We start from the raw sequence: 17,056 nt of genomic DNA on the forward strand, positions 1-17,056 counted from the left end.
ATAGGGTAGATATTTATTTTCCACTCCCATCTTCCACAGGAAGCAGTGCGAGCATTTCCCCAAATCCTTGGTGCCACTTATAGGCTCCAACTCTACTACTTCCAGCATGAGGCACATGACATCTGGCTATGTAACACTCTTATTCTCTGGCTGTTTTAACATTATGCAAATGACCTAACATCCTAGACCCAGAGTCCTTTGACTTATGCCTATCCTCACACCATTTCAGTAACACCTATACTACTGGACCTCGCTCACTCTCTAGACTTTCTCCAGAGAAAGAAGCACGAACATGCACATTGCCATCACTAAAATTCATGTTTGAAATTTCAGTTGGACCTTGTCTTTGATCATCTACCTCTCCTATTCCTTATAGAAGCTTTTCTGGTCTTCAATCATTATCCTCATATCCCTCATCTTTCTGGATTCCTACTGAGAAAGCTAAGGTCATCAGATGAGAATTCTCTTAAACTCCAGCCCTAAGCTAACCTACTAACTTTGCATAAGTCACTCCTCTGCTCTTGGTTCCCTGGAGCTTACAGCATCCAAGCAAGCCCACTCTCTCCTGTTTCCTATGTGGCAGCAGTAATAACCACTAAACGCACAGGGCTTCCAGCACACACCATGCTGCTGTTCCTTGCCACTGTGCATAGTGTTCCTTCTACTGTTCCATTTATTCTCCAGTGAGACTTTTTTCAAAATCTTGCTAAGGAATTATCTTCTATGATACTTCCTCTAACACTCCCCCACCCAAAACAAAACCAGGTAAACATTTTTCCTACCCTTTCTTGTATTTATTTCTACTAAAGAGATGGGAATGTTAAACACACATCTACTTCTGTTTCACTGACTACACTAAAGCCTTTGTGTGGATCACGACAAACTGGAAAATTCTTTAAGAGATGGGAATAACAGATCACCATACCTGCCTCCTGAGAAACCTGTATGCAGATCAAGAAGCAACAGTTAGAACCAGACGTGGAATAACAGACTGGTTCAAATTGAGAAAGGAGTACATCAAGGCTGTATTTTGTTACCCTGTTTATTTAACTTATAAGCAGAGTACATCATGCAAAATGCCTGGCTGGATGAAGCACAAGCTGGAATCAAGATTGCTGGGAGAAATATGAACAATCTCCGATATGCAGATAATACCAATCTAATGGCAGAAAGAGAAGAGAAACTAGAAAGTTTCTTGATGAGCGTGAAAGAGGAAAGTGAAAAAGCTGGCTTAAAATTTAACATTCATAAAACAAAGATTATGGCATCCAGTCTCAACACTTCATGGCAAACAGAAGAGGGAAAAGTGGAAGCAGTGAGAGATTTTATTTTTGGAGGGTTCCAAAATCACTGAGGATGGTGACTGTAGCCATGAAATTAAGACATTTGCTCCTTGGAAGAAAAACTATGACAAACCTAGATAGCACATTAAAAACCGGGGACATTACTTTGCCAGCAAAGGTCTAGTCAAAGCAATGGTTTTTCCAGTAGTCATGTACGGATGTGAGAGTCAGACCATAAAGGCAGCTGAGCACTAAAGAACTGAGGCTTTTGAATTGTGGTGCTGGATAAGACTCTTTGGAGTCCCCTGAACAGCAAGGAGATCAAACCAGTCAATCCTTAAGGAAATCAACCCTGAATATTCATTGGAAGGATTGACGCTGAAGTTGAAGCTCCAGTACTTCGGCCACCTGATGCGAAGAGCTGACTCACTGGAAAAAACCCTGATGCTGGGAAATATTAAGGGCAGGAGGAGAAGGGGGCAACAGAAGATGAGAGGGTTGGATGGCATCACTGACTTAATGGATGTGAGTTTGAGCAAACTCCGGGAGATAGTGAAGGGCAGGGAAGGGTGGCGTGCTGCAGTCCATGGGGTTCCAAAGAGTTGGACACAACTTAGCAACTGAACAACACCTGAATATTTTACACTGCATGGAACTCTTTACAGGTAATTAAAGGAATGAGTATGGGTGAAATGAATGGTAGAAACAAGAACTACAGGAATTGAGTAAGAGGTAAAATCATATTAGGGATGGTGAGAAAAGATTTCATTTATTCAACAAATAATAATAATATATATATATATATATATATTAAGAACACAGTATGTGAAATAAGTACTGGAGAAAAGCAGTGGGTGGACTGTAGTCTGGGACAGATGTGGGCATAAAACCAATGAGACATTTGATCTAGATCTTGAAGAATGCCTGGAATGTCAATCAACTAAAAGAATGGTAAAGAAGAGGTGAAAATAGGAAAGAGGATCAAGGAGACAGAAACATACACACATTTGGCACATACAGGAAGAGCAGTTTATTAGGAAATAAAATTGAACACTTAATCATATTCAGTTCAGTTGCTCAGTCGTGTCCAACTCTTTGCAACCCCATGAATCGCAGCACGCCAGGCCTCCCTGTCCATCACTGACTCCCAGAGCTCACTCAAACTCACGTCCATCGAGTCAGTGATGCCATCCAGCCATCTCATCCTCTGTCGTCCCCTTCTCCTCCTGACCCCAATCCCTCCCAGCATCAGAGTCTTTTCCAATGAGTCAACTCTTCGCATGAGGTGGCCAAAGTACTGGAGTTTCAGCTTTAGCATCATTCCTTCCAAAGAAATCCCAGGGCTGATCTCCTTCAGAATGGACTGGCTGGATCTCCTTGCAGTCCAAGGGACTCTCAAGAGTCTTCTCCAACACCACAGTTCAAAAGCATCAATTCTTCAGCGCTCAGCTTTCTTCACAGTCCAACTCTCCCATCCATACATGACCACTGGAAAAACCATAGCCTTGACTAGACAGACCTTTGTTGGCAAAGTAATGTCTCTGCTTTTGAATATGCTATCTAGGTTGGTCATAACTTTCCTTCCAAGGAATAAGCGTCTTTTAATTTCATGGCTGCAGTCACCATATTGGGTTGGCCAAAAAATTCCTTTGGGTTCTTCCATAAGATCATACAGGACCCTGAACAAACTTTTTGGGGTCCTGTATGATAGAAATCCTGGAGTAAGAGCTGTAAGACTCACCTAGGGTCACCCATCCTTCTAATGAAGGATAACATTCCTGACAAATGGACAAGGCAGCCTGTTCACTAACTACTGCATTCCTTTAAATGTTGGAGATTATTTTTTCTGTTATTATATTGAATAGAAACATGCCATCTTTAACATTTCCCCACTGGTCCTTGGTTCTCTCTGATCTACCCAGTGTTAAGTCTGTTCTCTCTTTATGGGACAGTCTTTCAAATATTTTTCATTTAATTGATGTGTGACCTTGAACAAATTAGGTTGCTTTCCTGCAGATCAACTTTTTCTTCTCTAAAAGAGAAGAATGGCAGAAGCTAACTGTCCCCTGATAACTGTCTTCTCCTTCTCTTTATCATAACTGAATCTTCTGCTGGGTAAATGGACACCCAGCAGAGATGACATTTCTCAGCTTTCTTGGGGCTGGATGTATTCTCCTGCTCAAGTTCTGGTCAATGGGCTATGAGCAAAAAAGACCTCCCCTTCCCCTTTCCTCCTTCCCAGTGGCTGGAATTCGGATGTGGGGTGAGCCAACTTAGTCCCTGTGGAAAAGAACAATACCCTGGACCTGAAAGAGCAACAAGATAAAGAGTCAGGGCCCCTGGTAACTTGACAGATCAGCGCCACCACATCAGCTTGTTTAGGCCACTTGTTATCTTTCAAATGTATGTGTTACAAAAGTTGATATATATCCTAACCCAGTAGGAGGCAAAAGGGATTTTACCTCTATAAAAGGGATTTTGTAATAAATAAAATTAGGAATGTAAAATATATAAATATACACGCTCATTCCTTAGTATTTGAACACCATCATTTTCTCCTGAAACTCGTTTAATATAGTTCCCTGGATCTCTACCTGATAATATTCCTCAAAGGCTGACACCCCAAAGTGAATACTAATTCTTATAAGCTGTGTATAGAGAACAGCATTTATTTCCCAATCAGTTCAGTCAGTTTAGTCGCTCAGTCATGTCTGACTCTTTGTGACCCCATGAATCACAGCACGCCAGGCCTCCCTGTCCATCACCAACTCCCGGAGTTTACCCAAACTCATGTCCATTGAGTCGTCCCCTTCTCCTCCTGCCTTCAATCTTTCCCAATATCAAGGTCTTTTCAAATGAGTCTTCACATGAGGCCTTTCAAATGAGGCCACTCTTCAAATCAGGTGGTCAAAATATTGGAGTTTCAGCTTCAACATCATTCCTTCCAATGAACACCCAGGACTGATCTCCTTTAGGATGGACTGGCTGGATCTCCTTGCAGTCCAAGGGACTCTCAAGAGTCTTCTCCAACACCACAGTTCAAAAGCATCAATTCTTCAGCACTCAGCTTTCTTTCTAGTCCAACTCTCACATCCATACATGACCACTGGAAAAACCATAGCCTTGACTAGACAGACCTTTGTTGACAAAGTAATGTCTCTGCTTTTTTAATATGCTGTCTAGGTTGGTCATAACTTTCCTTCTAAGGAGTAAAAGTCTTTTAATTTCATGGCTGCAATCACCATCGGCAGTGATTTCCCCATATGACTTCCCTATATATATAATTTGGGAATTTCTGTGTATTTGTCATTCTTAGCAAAGCTACAATTGATTTTTTCTTCAAATATCTGCATTCTTTCAATAAATATTTATAAACTGCCTAGTGTGCAAGACTCAGTGATACAATAGTGAATATTAACTTCCTAGTGTAAATGGCATTAATAACAATTTTACAACTATCCATTAATGAAACAGTTTTGAGGACTTATGGGTGGAAAGTCACACCTTGGGAAAAAAACCAGTATGTGCCTGAGTACTATGTTTCTTACCTTCCACATACAATAACCTTGGGCAAATCTAAACAGGCCAGGTCTAAAGACTTGTTTAGAGGTGTGGCACGCTGGAACCAGTTTTCTGACACTAGCATTCAGAAACCCACTCCAGTGTTCTTGCCTGGAGAATCCCAGGGACAGGGGAGCCTGGTGGGCTGCCGTCCACTGGGTTGCAGAGAGTCGGACATGACTGAAGCGACTTAGCAGCAGCAGCAGCATTCAGAAAACATACTATATATATTATTACTGGTTTGTTAAAACATAAGATGTTTAACACATAACATAAAAATTGAGAGACAGCAGAGTTCTGTGACTAACGGCATACCCTGAAGTCAGACTGACTCCCTGCTTGGCCACTTACTAGCTGTGTTCATTTTCAGCACCTCTTTGGCTTCTGTTTCCTTAGGAATAAAACGAGAGTAATAGCAGTAGTAATAGTGATAACGTAATAATAGTACCTTCCTCCTAGGATTATTTTGAGGATGTGAAGGCTTAGAAAAGTTCTTGTGTGTGTGTGTTAGTCACTCAGTCATGTCCAACTCTTTGCAACCCCACGGACTGTAGCTCACCAGGCTCCTCTGTCCATGGAATTCTAGTCTAGGCAAGAGTGCCTAGACTCAACTGGAGTGCGTTGCCATTCGCTTCTCCAGGGGATCTTCCCAACTCAGGGATTGAACCTGGGTCTCCTGCATTGCAGGCAGATTCTTTTACAGTCTAAGCCACCAGAGAAGCCCAGAAAAGTTCCCGACACATAAGTAAAGTTCTAGCTACTGCTATAAAGTGAACAGATAATCTCATTTCTGGTCAGTGTATAAATAATTTTGTGCCATATGGTCAAAGAGCATTTTCTAATGCTGGTTATTTTCTGCATTTGCTACTTATTAGTAATTCTTTCATCTTAAATTCAATTTAATGTACCAAAGGGCAAGTTAGTAATATATTGATATATAAATCAAAAGCCTTAAAAGTGCTCTTTGACTCAATAATTTCATTTCTAAGTGCTAATCCTTAAAAAATAATGATGTGTGCAAAATTTGACTTTAAAGATGCTCAGTTTAGTGTGTTTATAAAAATGTTAATTAAAAAAAAGCAAAGAAGAAAGACTTTCAAAAAGGGTTTTGTTCAGCAAACTAACTGCACACATTTATACAATGGAATGGTATACAGCTATTAAAAATAAATTAATTGAATAATGATATGGGAAGAATCATTAAATGAGAAGAATGTAAGAATGGTATGACTGCACTTTGGTTTTAAAAATAAAGTATGTGATAAGTGTGTGGGGGATGTGTGTGTGTGTGTGTGTGTGTGTATGTGTGGATCAATAAAGGCTCCTAGGTTATACATCAAAATACTAATAATAGTAATTATCTCTAGTTGGTCCACTTACACGCAACTTTTGTTCTTTTTCTCTTCTATTTTCTACGTTTTCCACATGAGTATGTATTATTTTTGCAATAAGGGAAAAGTTTACTAAAAAGAAGTACACAATGTGCAGAGAACTAAAACCTTGAAAACATGAAAATATACTCTGGCCAAACAGAAAAAAACCCCTTCAGTTTGTTTACAAAGTAAAAGATCCGATACAGATGTGCTCATTAGCTTCCCAGACACTCCCTGGATTCACGTGGTTTTCTGCCCCAAGTTCATGTGAAACTTAGAAAAATATTTAGCTATGAGCACACACACACACACACACACACACAAAAGAAAAAAATAAAGCAAACTCGGAAATCCTAAAAAATACAGGAAAATTTTCTTATTATATTCTTTATTAAAGCAGACCAGAAATTAAATCTGTTCTGATAGTCTCAGTAAACCTCAAAAGTGATTTGAATGCTTTTATAAAGTTAAGTGTTCTGAAAAGATTTTAATGTAATATTCTGTCTTTTTGAAAGGTCTTCAAAAATATTTTACTAGGCAATAACTTGGCTTCAGTTTATTAGATCACTATAATCATACAATGTATGTTTATAGTATATAAATAGCTGATCATTTTAATAACATTTATTACAAATAAATATCTTTTAATCTTTATATTTTTTCTTAACCTCTTCACTGGATGATGTTGTTGCTCAGTCGCTAAGTCGTGTCCAACTTTTTTTATGACCCTGTGGACTGTAGCCCGCCAGACTCCTCTGTCCATGGGAATTCCCAGGCAAGAGGACTGGATAGGTTGCCATTTCCTTCTTCCGGGGATCTTCTCAATCCAGGGGTTGAACCTGGGTCTCCTATGTCTCCTGCATTGGCAAGTGGGTTCTTCACCACTGAGCCACCTAGGAAGCCCCTTCACTGGATACACCTTCTTTAAGAAGCTGGATCCTTTCAAGAATAATTTTTGATAACAATCTTTTTTTTTTATTGGCGGATAATTGCTTTACAATGTTGTGTTGGTTTCTGCTGTATAACAACAGGGAATCAGTTATAATTATATATATATATATACATACATACATACATATATATATATATATACACACACACACATATATATATATATATATATACACACATACACATATATATATATTTCCCTCCCTGTTGAGCTTCCCTCCCTGCTTCCATTCCACAGAGCACAATAATAATCTTTAAAAGGGCAAAATCATGTAAGGAAATTCTAGATGAAAAATTCAGTAAGCAGGCTTACCAGAACCTAAGAAATCCACACTAAAAATATCTCCAACTGCTTATCAGGCTGTCACTCAACGTAGTATGGTAAACATAAAACTGACCTCTTCAATCCTCCTTAATAATATATATATATGTGTATATATATATATATATTCCCCTCAACAAAATGAAACAAAATTTTTCTTGACTTCTTTACTCTGTCTTGTCATCAAGTCATTTGCCACAGCGTTATCGTTTCATCAGTGATTTATTAATACATGAAAGCCTCCACGTTCATTTTCTTAATCACTTTGCCTGGGTTATTTTAATAGACTTGTAATTTGTCTCCTCATTTCTAATCTATTCCTATTTGAATACAAAGAACATCAGCCCAACAGCCAACTTAAAAGCACTTTAATCACGTTACAACTTAGTGTAAGAATCTTAAATCGACTCTTATCCTATGAGCAGTGGAAAGTAAATTCTTTATAATAGCACTCAAAGTCTCTATATTCTGCTAGAAGTTTAATGTGAACTCTCTGAGCAATCAGGCTGATCTATCACCAACTCCTATTACCAACTTGCTCAATCAGTCCTCCCACCCACACTTCCTCAACACAAATTCATCCGCCCAGCATGCACAATTGAAAAGCTGATGTGGTTTTCATAACCTTTACAGCTGTAAATAAACTCTTTACTGTCAGAATTTCAACAATATCCACATACTGTCTGACTCATTGATTAGGCACTAAATGATACTGTCTCCTACTGTCAAGCAATTATACGTGTATGATCTAATTTCCTTAAGTAGAGGTAACTGCCTTATGGGCCTTTATAGCTGTTGTACTTTTCATAGCCCCTGACAGACAGCTAGAAACTTGTTAAAACTAAAATTAGTATTTGGTCCCAAAGAAAGGCAATGCCAAAGAATGCTCAAACTACCGCACAATTGCACTCATCTCACACACTAGTAAAGTAATGCTCAAAATTCTCCAAGCCAGGCTTCAGCAATATGTGAACCGTGAACTTCCTGATGTTCAAGCTGGTTTTAGAAAAGGCAGAGGAACCAGAGATCAAATTGCCAACATTCGCTGGATAATGGAAAAAGCAAGAGAGTTCCAGAAAAACATCTATTTCTGCTTTACTGACTATGCCAAAACCTTTGACTGTGTGGATCACAATAAACTGTGGAAAATTCTTCAAGAGATGGGAATAGCAGACTACCTGATCTGCCTCTTGAGAAATTTATATGCAGGTCAGGAAGCAACAGTTAGAACTGGACATGGAACAACAGACTGGTTCCAAATAGGAAAAGGAGTACATCAAGGCTGTATACTGTCACCCTGTTTATTTAACTTATATACAGAGTACATCATGAGAAACATCGCTGGACTGGAAGAAACACGAGCTGGAATCAAGATTGCCAGGAGAAATATCAATAACCTCAGATATGCAGATGATACCACCCTTATGGCAGAAAGTGAAGAGGAACTAAAAAGCCTCTTGATGAAAGTCAAAGTGGAGAGTAAAAAAGTTGGCTTAAAGCTCAACATTCAGAAAACAAAGATCACGGCATCCGGTCCCATCACTTCATGGGAAATAGATGGGGAAACAGTGGAAACAGTGTCAGACTTTATTTTTCTGGGCTCCAACATCCCTGCAGATGGTGACTGCAGCCATGAAATTAAAAGACGCTTACTCCTTGGAAGCAAAGTTATGACCAACCTAGATAGCATATTCAAAAGCAGAGACATTACTTTGCCAACAAAGGTTCATCTAGTCAAGGCTATGGTTTTTCCTGTGGTCATGTATGGATGTGAGAGTTGGACTGTGAAGAAGGCTGAGCGCCGAAGAATTGATGCTTTTGAACTGTGGTGTTGGAGAAGACTCTTGCGAGTCCCTTGGACTGCAAGGAGATCCAACCAGTCCATTTTGAAGGAGATCAGCCCTGGGATTTCTTTGGAAGGAATGACGCTAAAGCTGAAACTCCAGTACTTTGGCCACCTCATGCGAAGAGTTGACTCATTGGAAAAGACTCTGATGCTGGGAGGGACTGGGGGCAAGAGGAGAAGGGGACAGCAGAGGATGAGATGGCTGGATGGCATCACTGACTCGATGGACATGAGTCTGAGTGAACTCTGGAGTTGGTGATGGACAGGGAGGCCTGGCGTGCTGCGATTCATGGGGTCGCAAAGAGTTGGACACGACTGAGCAACTGATCTGATCTGATCTGAAACAATGAATGATCTACAGCTTTAATGTTTGCAGAAAACCAAGTATGTTTATAATTTGCTGTGTACCTCCAAAGCTTTTCTTTAACAAAATGAATTATTAGTTTATGTAGGTTCATGCATCCATCAGGAGGTCCCCACAACCATCTCCAGGCTCAGTGATCCATTAGGAGGATTCACAGGACTCAGCATATAGTCATACTCATGTCTAAGATGAACTACAGCAAAAAGATACAAACAGAATCAGTAAAGGAGAAAAGTGCATGGAACAAAGCCCTGAGAAGCCAAGTGCAAGCTTCCAAGAGCTCTCTCCCAGTGGAGTCACCAAGAACCAACTTCTCAGGTATCAAACTGGGACAACACATGTGTCTACCAAGGAAGCTCATTAGAGATGCAGTACCTAAGGGTCCCCCCCTGCCCGCCTCCCCTGAGCTGGTCATGTGGGCACCCTCTGCCCAGCACAGGCCAAAATCCCAGACTCCCAGAAAGTATTCAGCACAAATCACACTGTAGTTCAGGCACAATGAGCCACTTTAAAGTTTTATGTCAGTGTAGGCAACTATTGATTGTTGAGGTTCCCAGATGCCAACAAAAACACTGTAAGCTGGCCTTTCTACGGAAAGCAGTCTTGGGTCTGCTAAATTAACCCTTTTCTACGTAATTCAATGAATATTTCTACGGTAGAAATGTTAGATGTTAACTATATTTGATTTTTGCCAAAGCACAGGCAATTTTTTAAACAATTAAAATCTAGCATTTATTTAAAGATACACTGCCTAGACTGGTATCCACAAATAAAGTTACACAATTTTTAAATAATTCACATCCTTTAAGTATTCCTGGTTTTCTTTCTTTTTCTTCTAAAATGAGGTAATCTTTTTCAACTCAACATTTTCATAGTCGCCAGGAGAAAAGAAGTATAACATGTAATGGAAACAAACCCTCTTAGATAAGCTCCTTGTCTTCTCTTTAAATGTCAATTAGGTGCCAGAGCATTGTGGTAGCTGTTTTAGGTGCATCATCTTACTAAATTCTCACAACACCCACATAAGCCAGCGATGATTTCTATTTTATAGATCTGCCATGGTGGAGCTACGATTTAGGTTCAGATCCGCCTCATTCCATACTCTTGGTCTTAGATTTATTATCAACTATCTCTACCTAATAAGGAACAGGCTCCTTATTATAAATCGCTTCCTTTCAAACTAAATAGGTGTTGCCTGGTTGGTTATACACAGCATATTTTTAATCTAACTGACTTTGATTACAGTCACATTTTAGTTGGAAAAGAAAGGGATAAATTTCATACAGGATACTCTACTTTTTCTTTTTCGATCTTGCTAACTCCAACTCAAATCACACCCCTTGCTCATTAACTACAATGGGAAATTCCCTATTCAGCACAGCACACAACTTTGTACTTTATCTGACATTAATCTGCTTGAAATTATACAGACCTGAATTCCAATTTTGGCATTTCATTTACCAGATGTGGGGACCTCGGGAAAGTTATCTCAGTTCATTCATCTACAAAATGGGGATTCCTACCTTACAAGCTTGCAGTGAGAGAAGATAATATATTTAAAAGGTTTGCGTGCGTGCTTGCTCTATCGCTTCAGTTGTGTCAGACTCTTTGTGACCCTATGGACTGTAGCCCACCAGGCTCCTCTGCCCATAGGGGTTCCCCATGCAAGGCTTCTGGAGTGGACTGCCACACCCTCTTCCAGGGAATCTTCCCGACACAGGTATAGAACCTACTTCTCTTATGTATCCTGCATTGGCAGGAAGGTTCTTTACCACTAACACCACTTGGGAAGCCTAAAGGGTTTAGTCTATTCATATTTGCCAAATAAACGACTGCCTACAATACCCGGATAACTGATTCATAATTGGTATGAATCAAGTCAATGAGGGAGAAAGCAGGGAGTAGAGAAATACCCTGACCACCAGGTGTCACCACTGGGCCAGGAGAGCTGGTCTAACTGCCAGGAGCCGGGGGATGGGAGTGTCACAGGACAGAATAAGACTGTCATTTGCACCTACAGAAACATTCAAAAATTGGCTTTGGCTTTCAACCTTAAGAGCTGGTACAATGTTTATTCCACCATTCTGAGTAACACTGTTCTCTTGCTGCTGCTACTGCTGCTAAGTCGCTTCAGTCGTGTCCGACTCTGTGCGACCACACAGACGGCAGCTCACCAGGCTCCCCGGTCCCTGGAATTCTCCAGGCAAGAACACTGGAGTGGGTTGCCGTTTCCTTCTCCAATGCATGAAGGTGAAAAGTGAAAGTGAAGTCGCTCAGTTGTGTCCGACTCTTCGAGACCCCATGGACTGCAGCCCACCAGGCTCCTCCTCCTCCTTCTCCAGGCAAGAGTACTGGAGTGGGGTGCCATTGCCTTCTCCGAACACTGTTCTCTCACCAGTGTGTTAAAAATGACTGCAGCGGATGTATCATCATATTAGTTTAATTTAAAAAAAATGGGGCTTCCCTGATGGCTCAGACAGCAAGGAATCTGCCTGCAATGCAGAAGACCTGGCCTTGATCCCTGGGTCTGGAAGATCCCCTGGAGAAGGAAATGGCAATTCACTTCAGTATTCTTGCCTGGAGAATTCCAAGGACAGAAGAGCCTGGCGGGCTACAGTTCATGGGGTCACAGAGTTGGGCACAAGTGAGTGACTAACACATACACACACTTAAAAAAATTCCTCAGCTGATCTTTAAAAAAAAAAAAAATTCTGAGAATCAATATTGCTTCATAACTCTCTTGCTTTAGTCAACAAGACAATTACATTTTCTGGCTTTCACAGGCTTCAATATTGCCGTCCCAACTCCACAACCCACGGACATTATTTCCTTTACATAATTAATAGAGATGACAAAAGGAAAACAGAGTATATTTTAGGATAAAGTCCATGTACAGCACTAATGAGAAAATAAGCATTAACTAAAAGCCTTATTCCTTAAAAGTTCATTTTTTTAAATTCCGCAAATTTTCTCTTTTCCTAAGGAACACTTACCCTACAGGAGATCTGTCAATCTACAAATAGTCTGGCATGACTCAAGGAACACTACCACTCCTGACTTCATTCTGTAATCTGCCAATAACGCTCCCTGAGAGGCCCAGGGGCGCATTTCAAAATGAGACCAATACAACGGAAAAAAAAAAAAACCAACAGAAAAACCCCAAATGAGAACAAGGTCTGGGCTGTGCTTCTGGTTCTAAGTCCTCCACACTGAGAGCAACTAGCGGTCACTTCAAGACTGGTCATTCAGTGAGTGTTTGGGCGTAACTGGACACGCAGCTCTGAGATGAGACACAGACTTGTCCTGTCTCCAGGGAACACTTGACTCAAGTCTGACAAGGCCTGGGCATCCTGGGCGCCCGAGCACTTCAGCAACCGACAGGCATAAAGAGAAAAGCTAAATAAATGTACAGGCAGATTCTGTTTAGAGCCGGCGCTCCTGGAACTCGAGCAGTTTGGGTTATTTTTGTTCTAACAACAGCTCAAGTTCCACTCTGCATCTCACAAACATGGAAAGGTCTGAAGAGAAACCAGAAGCATCCTCTCCCTTCTGACCATCGCTCCCATTCCTGGAGAACTGAGGAGGGAAGAGCAGATACCAGGAACCATCTGGAATCATGAGCACAGGTGGCTACCCCAGCCGAAAACCCATTTGCGAAGCACTTTATGCAGATCGATTCACTCAGACTGGTCCCTAGAGAAAGAAAAGCTCACGAGGCTGGCCGCCCTCCTGGAGTTAAGGGGCTGCGTCAAGAGATGTTGCCCATCCAGCTGCTCCGGAGCAGCCGGCGGCGCGGCGGGCGCGTTACCTGGGGGACTCGGCGGTGAAGCTGCCGCCGTCCAGCAGCCGCATCTTGCAGAAGAGGACCCCGTTGACGAAGGGCACCGAGGAGAGCTCCTCGAGCTCGAAGTCCACCTTAAACTTAAACTTCTTCTTCTTCATCATCATGAGAGCCAGACGCCGGCGAGCGGGGTGCGGGGGCGGCCCCAAGGGGCGCGCGGGCCGGCGCCGCCGCTTCAACTCGGTCGAGCCCCGGGCCCTCCCAGCCCCATGGCCCGGGCCGCGAGCTGCGCGCGGGGGCGCGGCCGGGGGGCGCCGAGGTCCGGCCGCCGCCGCGTCTTCTTGCGGCAACTCGGGTCCGAGCGCGGCGGCGGCCGCAGCGCGGACCCCGCCCGCCCGCGGGGAGTGGTCGTGCTGCAGCTCGGCTGAGCAGTGGGAGCCCTTTCCGTATGCAGCTTGCCGCCGCCACCGCCGCCGCCCGTCTGGGAGGAGAGGCGAAGCTGGGAGAACCGCCGCTGCCGCCGCCTTCTCAGCGCCACGGGCCCAGCGGCGCCCCCAGCGGCCGCGGCCGGCAGCGCACCGCTGGGCGGAAGTGGGGAGGGCTGGCGAGGAAATTCGGGGCGGGCGGGCGCTTCGCAGGGAAACTGACCCGCGACGGCAGTTAGGGTGTCACGCCTCTCTCGGGTTAAAAAAAAAACAAATCCTACCAAAAAGGAACTTCCTTCTACAGCTTCCTCTCGGCCTTTCTTTATTTTGCTCCGCCTCCTTTCTCCCCCTCCCTCTTCAGCGATATTTTTTTCCCCTTGGGTTTGAGAGTCATGGATTAATAGAGTGAATCAGAATCTCCACGACGTTCTTTTCGTCAATTTGAAATCCTAAAACTAAAATTCACGAGCCTCCTCATATAAAATGAGGAAGGAAAAGAAAGGATTAAAATGTGCTGAGGACTCAGGCACTGACTGCTACAGACGTTTTCTCTTGTTTATTCTTTAATTCCTGTCATCCAGGATAAAAGAGTACAGAAAAGATTAAAATAATACCTTTCTTTCTAAAATGTAGTCTGTCCAAACCGAGATTGAAAAGCCTAAAAATAAAGTGTCCATAGATGCATAGCAACTACCTGCCCTCTATAGGCATGTGTATGTTGTTGCATGTGTCTTGCCTGCTTACTTACATAATATTCCTGTTTTCAGTCTAAATTATTAACCTTCGCAGTAATCTCTCTGAACGGCTGCAACTGAAAAGATCCTCGTTTCCAGTTCACTCATTTATTCATGCATTCATTCACATAAAAATATTTTTAATCACCTAAAATGTTGGTCACTATGAAGACCCAATGACTTATTTTAAAAAATAACAACAAAACAAAAAACCACATAAAAACCGTGACCTCAACTGTTTTATGATTTACTGAGAGAGAGATATATATATGTATACATATATATATAAATCGGTCCTTAAAAAAGAAAACGTACCACGTGTGTTTGTTTAGCATGAAGACAGTTTGTCTCGAGATCGGAAGGGAAAGCAGTTAAAGTAATTGATACTAACTAGTGTTCTGAATTTCAAAGAATGAACAGAATTTGGGACAAAGTGGGTTGTGGAAATAGGGTGTGTTCCAGGCAGAGGAAATGAAGGTAAAAAGCCAGGGGCAGAGTTTAGGAGTCTGGGGTTGGGAGTTGGTGGTGAATATAGCTGGTTGGCCATCAGGACAAGGAAAGGCAATGGGAAGAGTAAAAGGGAACTTTGCAGTGTGTAACTTGGAAAACTAGATGGGAGCAGGAGAGGGCAGATTGGGAATGGAAGAGATAATGAGTCTTTAAGCTGTGACACATCAGGGAGAGAAGGGCAGCTTTAGATCACCGGAAAGGTTAAAGCCAAAATCATGTATTTGGGAATTAGAGTATGCCTTGATGGCTGAAACCCCAAGAATGGATTAAAAATGAGTTACTCTGAAGAATATTTAATGGGTAGATGGACGAAGAGGAGCTTGTGAAGGCACCTGAGAACAAAGAAAGAGGAGATCAAGGAAGATAAATGGCCTGGAAGCCAAAGAAGAGCTTTAATTATTTAACTTTTAAATATTTAAGTTTTAAATATTTAAATTTAAATATTAAGTTTTAAATTATTTAAGTTTTAAATATTCATATTTATTAAGACCTACTGTGTGCCAGGCACTGTGCTGGGGACTAGAGATACAAATGAACAAGGCACAGAGGGGCTTATAATACAGATGTACTAGCAGATCAATTAGAGAGAGGGAGAGGGAGGTAGGTCTATGATCTATGGGGAGTGGAGGAGGGGAGTCTGCATTGCTGCAGAGCAATCCTGGAGGATTTGGACTGAAAAGAAGCTATTAAACTGCAGTGCTAGGAAGTTATTGGTAATCTAGGCAAGTGAAGCCTCCATAAAAGGTGATGGCAAAGTGAGATTAAAATGGTCTTATAAGCAGATAGGGTAGGGAGTCCCTGGAAAAAGAGAACCAGGCATTGTTTTCTGGACATAAGAGAAGACTTTTTTGGCCTAAGTCATTTTGGGATCTAAGCCTGGTGATTATACTTGCCGTTGAACAGATGTCAGTAATTAATGATCTTAAGGGAAGTGAGGGAATGCAAGAACAAAGGAAAAGCAGTCAAGAAACAATAGTTCAGCAATAAAAGAGAGTCCTGGTTCCTCCTCAAGGGATATATGTTACAATCTAATACACATTTTTGAGTTGGGCAGGATATAAGCCACCTCCCCACCCCTCCCCCACCCCCTGCGCCCAGGTGCAGGACAATAACTACATTCTGGGACCCCAGACTGATCAGAACCTAAGGACTGATGACGTAGACTTTTTCGGACTTCAACCAACTAAAGCTTGGACTCTGATCACCTTTGCCCCAGTTCTACACTAAATTCTCCTCTGCCTATTCCTTCATGAATAGGCATATACCCTTAGCTTAAAACTTCCTCAAATTTGCAACTGGGGAGACACTGCTTCAGGAAAGATCCCCAGTGTTTTCCTTACTTGTTGCAAGTATTAAATCCTTCCCTCTCTTTGTGTCTTTTGGCTTGACACCTCCAAGAAGCAAACCCAGTTTTTGGGTAGCAGTCTGGGAAGTGAATGGTAGGTAGCAATGAGGAATGAGTGACAATTTTTTTTCCTGATTTTTGCCAGTGAATGAAAAGAGAGAAGACAGTAATAGCTAGGAGAGGAACATTCAAACTTTTTCAATGACATTCTGGAACTATCCAACATTTGTCAAGTGCTTAGTATGTGCCAAGCACATTTGTTAAGTCCTAGATATCTAAGATGTGGTTTCTATTCCAAATCTTAGAGTCTCTTGGAGGTAAGTAAGCAGGCTGTTGCAGTACAATGTGATATTGAATCTGTCTTCCTATGACAGTAGGTATGAATAAAGTCTTCTGTGGGAATGTTGTTGTTCAGTTGTCAAGTTGTGTCTGACTGTGGGAATATAGTACATCTAACTAGGATAGTAGGGTTGTGGAAAACTTTCTAGGGTAAGTGACATTCGAGCTTCTGTCAGAATGGAGAGTGGGGGTGGAGAGCAGTTTCCAGGAGGAAGGTACTGC

At 41.9% G+C, this 17,056-nt stretch overlaps 1 protein-coding gene across 2 annotated transcripts in view; it reads right to left on the minus strand.

Annotated features, from left to right (window-relative positions):
* The window catches only part of EEIG2 (EEIG family member 2), an 82,387-nt gene extending 68,604 nt beyond the window's left edge, over positions 1-13,783 (minus strand). For both annotated transcript variants that reach the window (XM_070785994.1, XM_019956955.2), the window contains exon 1: positions 13,509-13,783. In XM_070785994.1, the coding sequence (XP_070642095.1) occupies positions 13,509-13,648 (140 nt within the window). In that variant the 5' untranslated portion in view covers positions 13,649-13,783. The remainder of the gene's footprint in view (positions 1-13,508) is intronic.
* Positions 13,784-17,056: the final 3,273 nt, after the last annotated feature.

Source organism: Bos indicus, chromosome 3 (assembly GCF_029378745.1).
Source record: "Bos indicus isolate NIAB-ARS_2022 breed Sahiwal x Tharparkar chromosome 3, NIAB-ARS_B.indTharparkar_mat_pri_1.0, whole genome shotgun sequence".
Classification (NCBI taxonomy): domain Eukaryota; kingdom Metazoa; phylum Chordata; class Mammalia; order Artiodactyla; family Bovidae; genus Bos; species Bos indicus.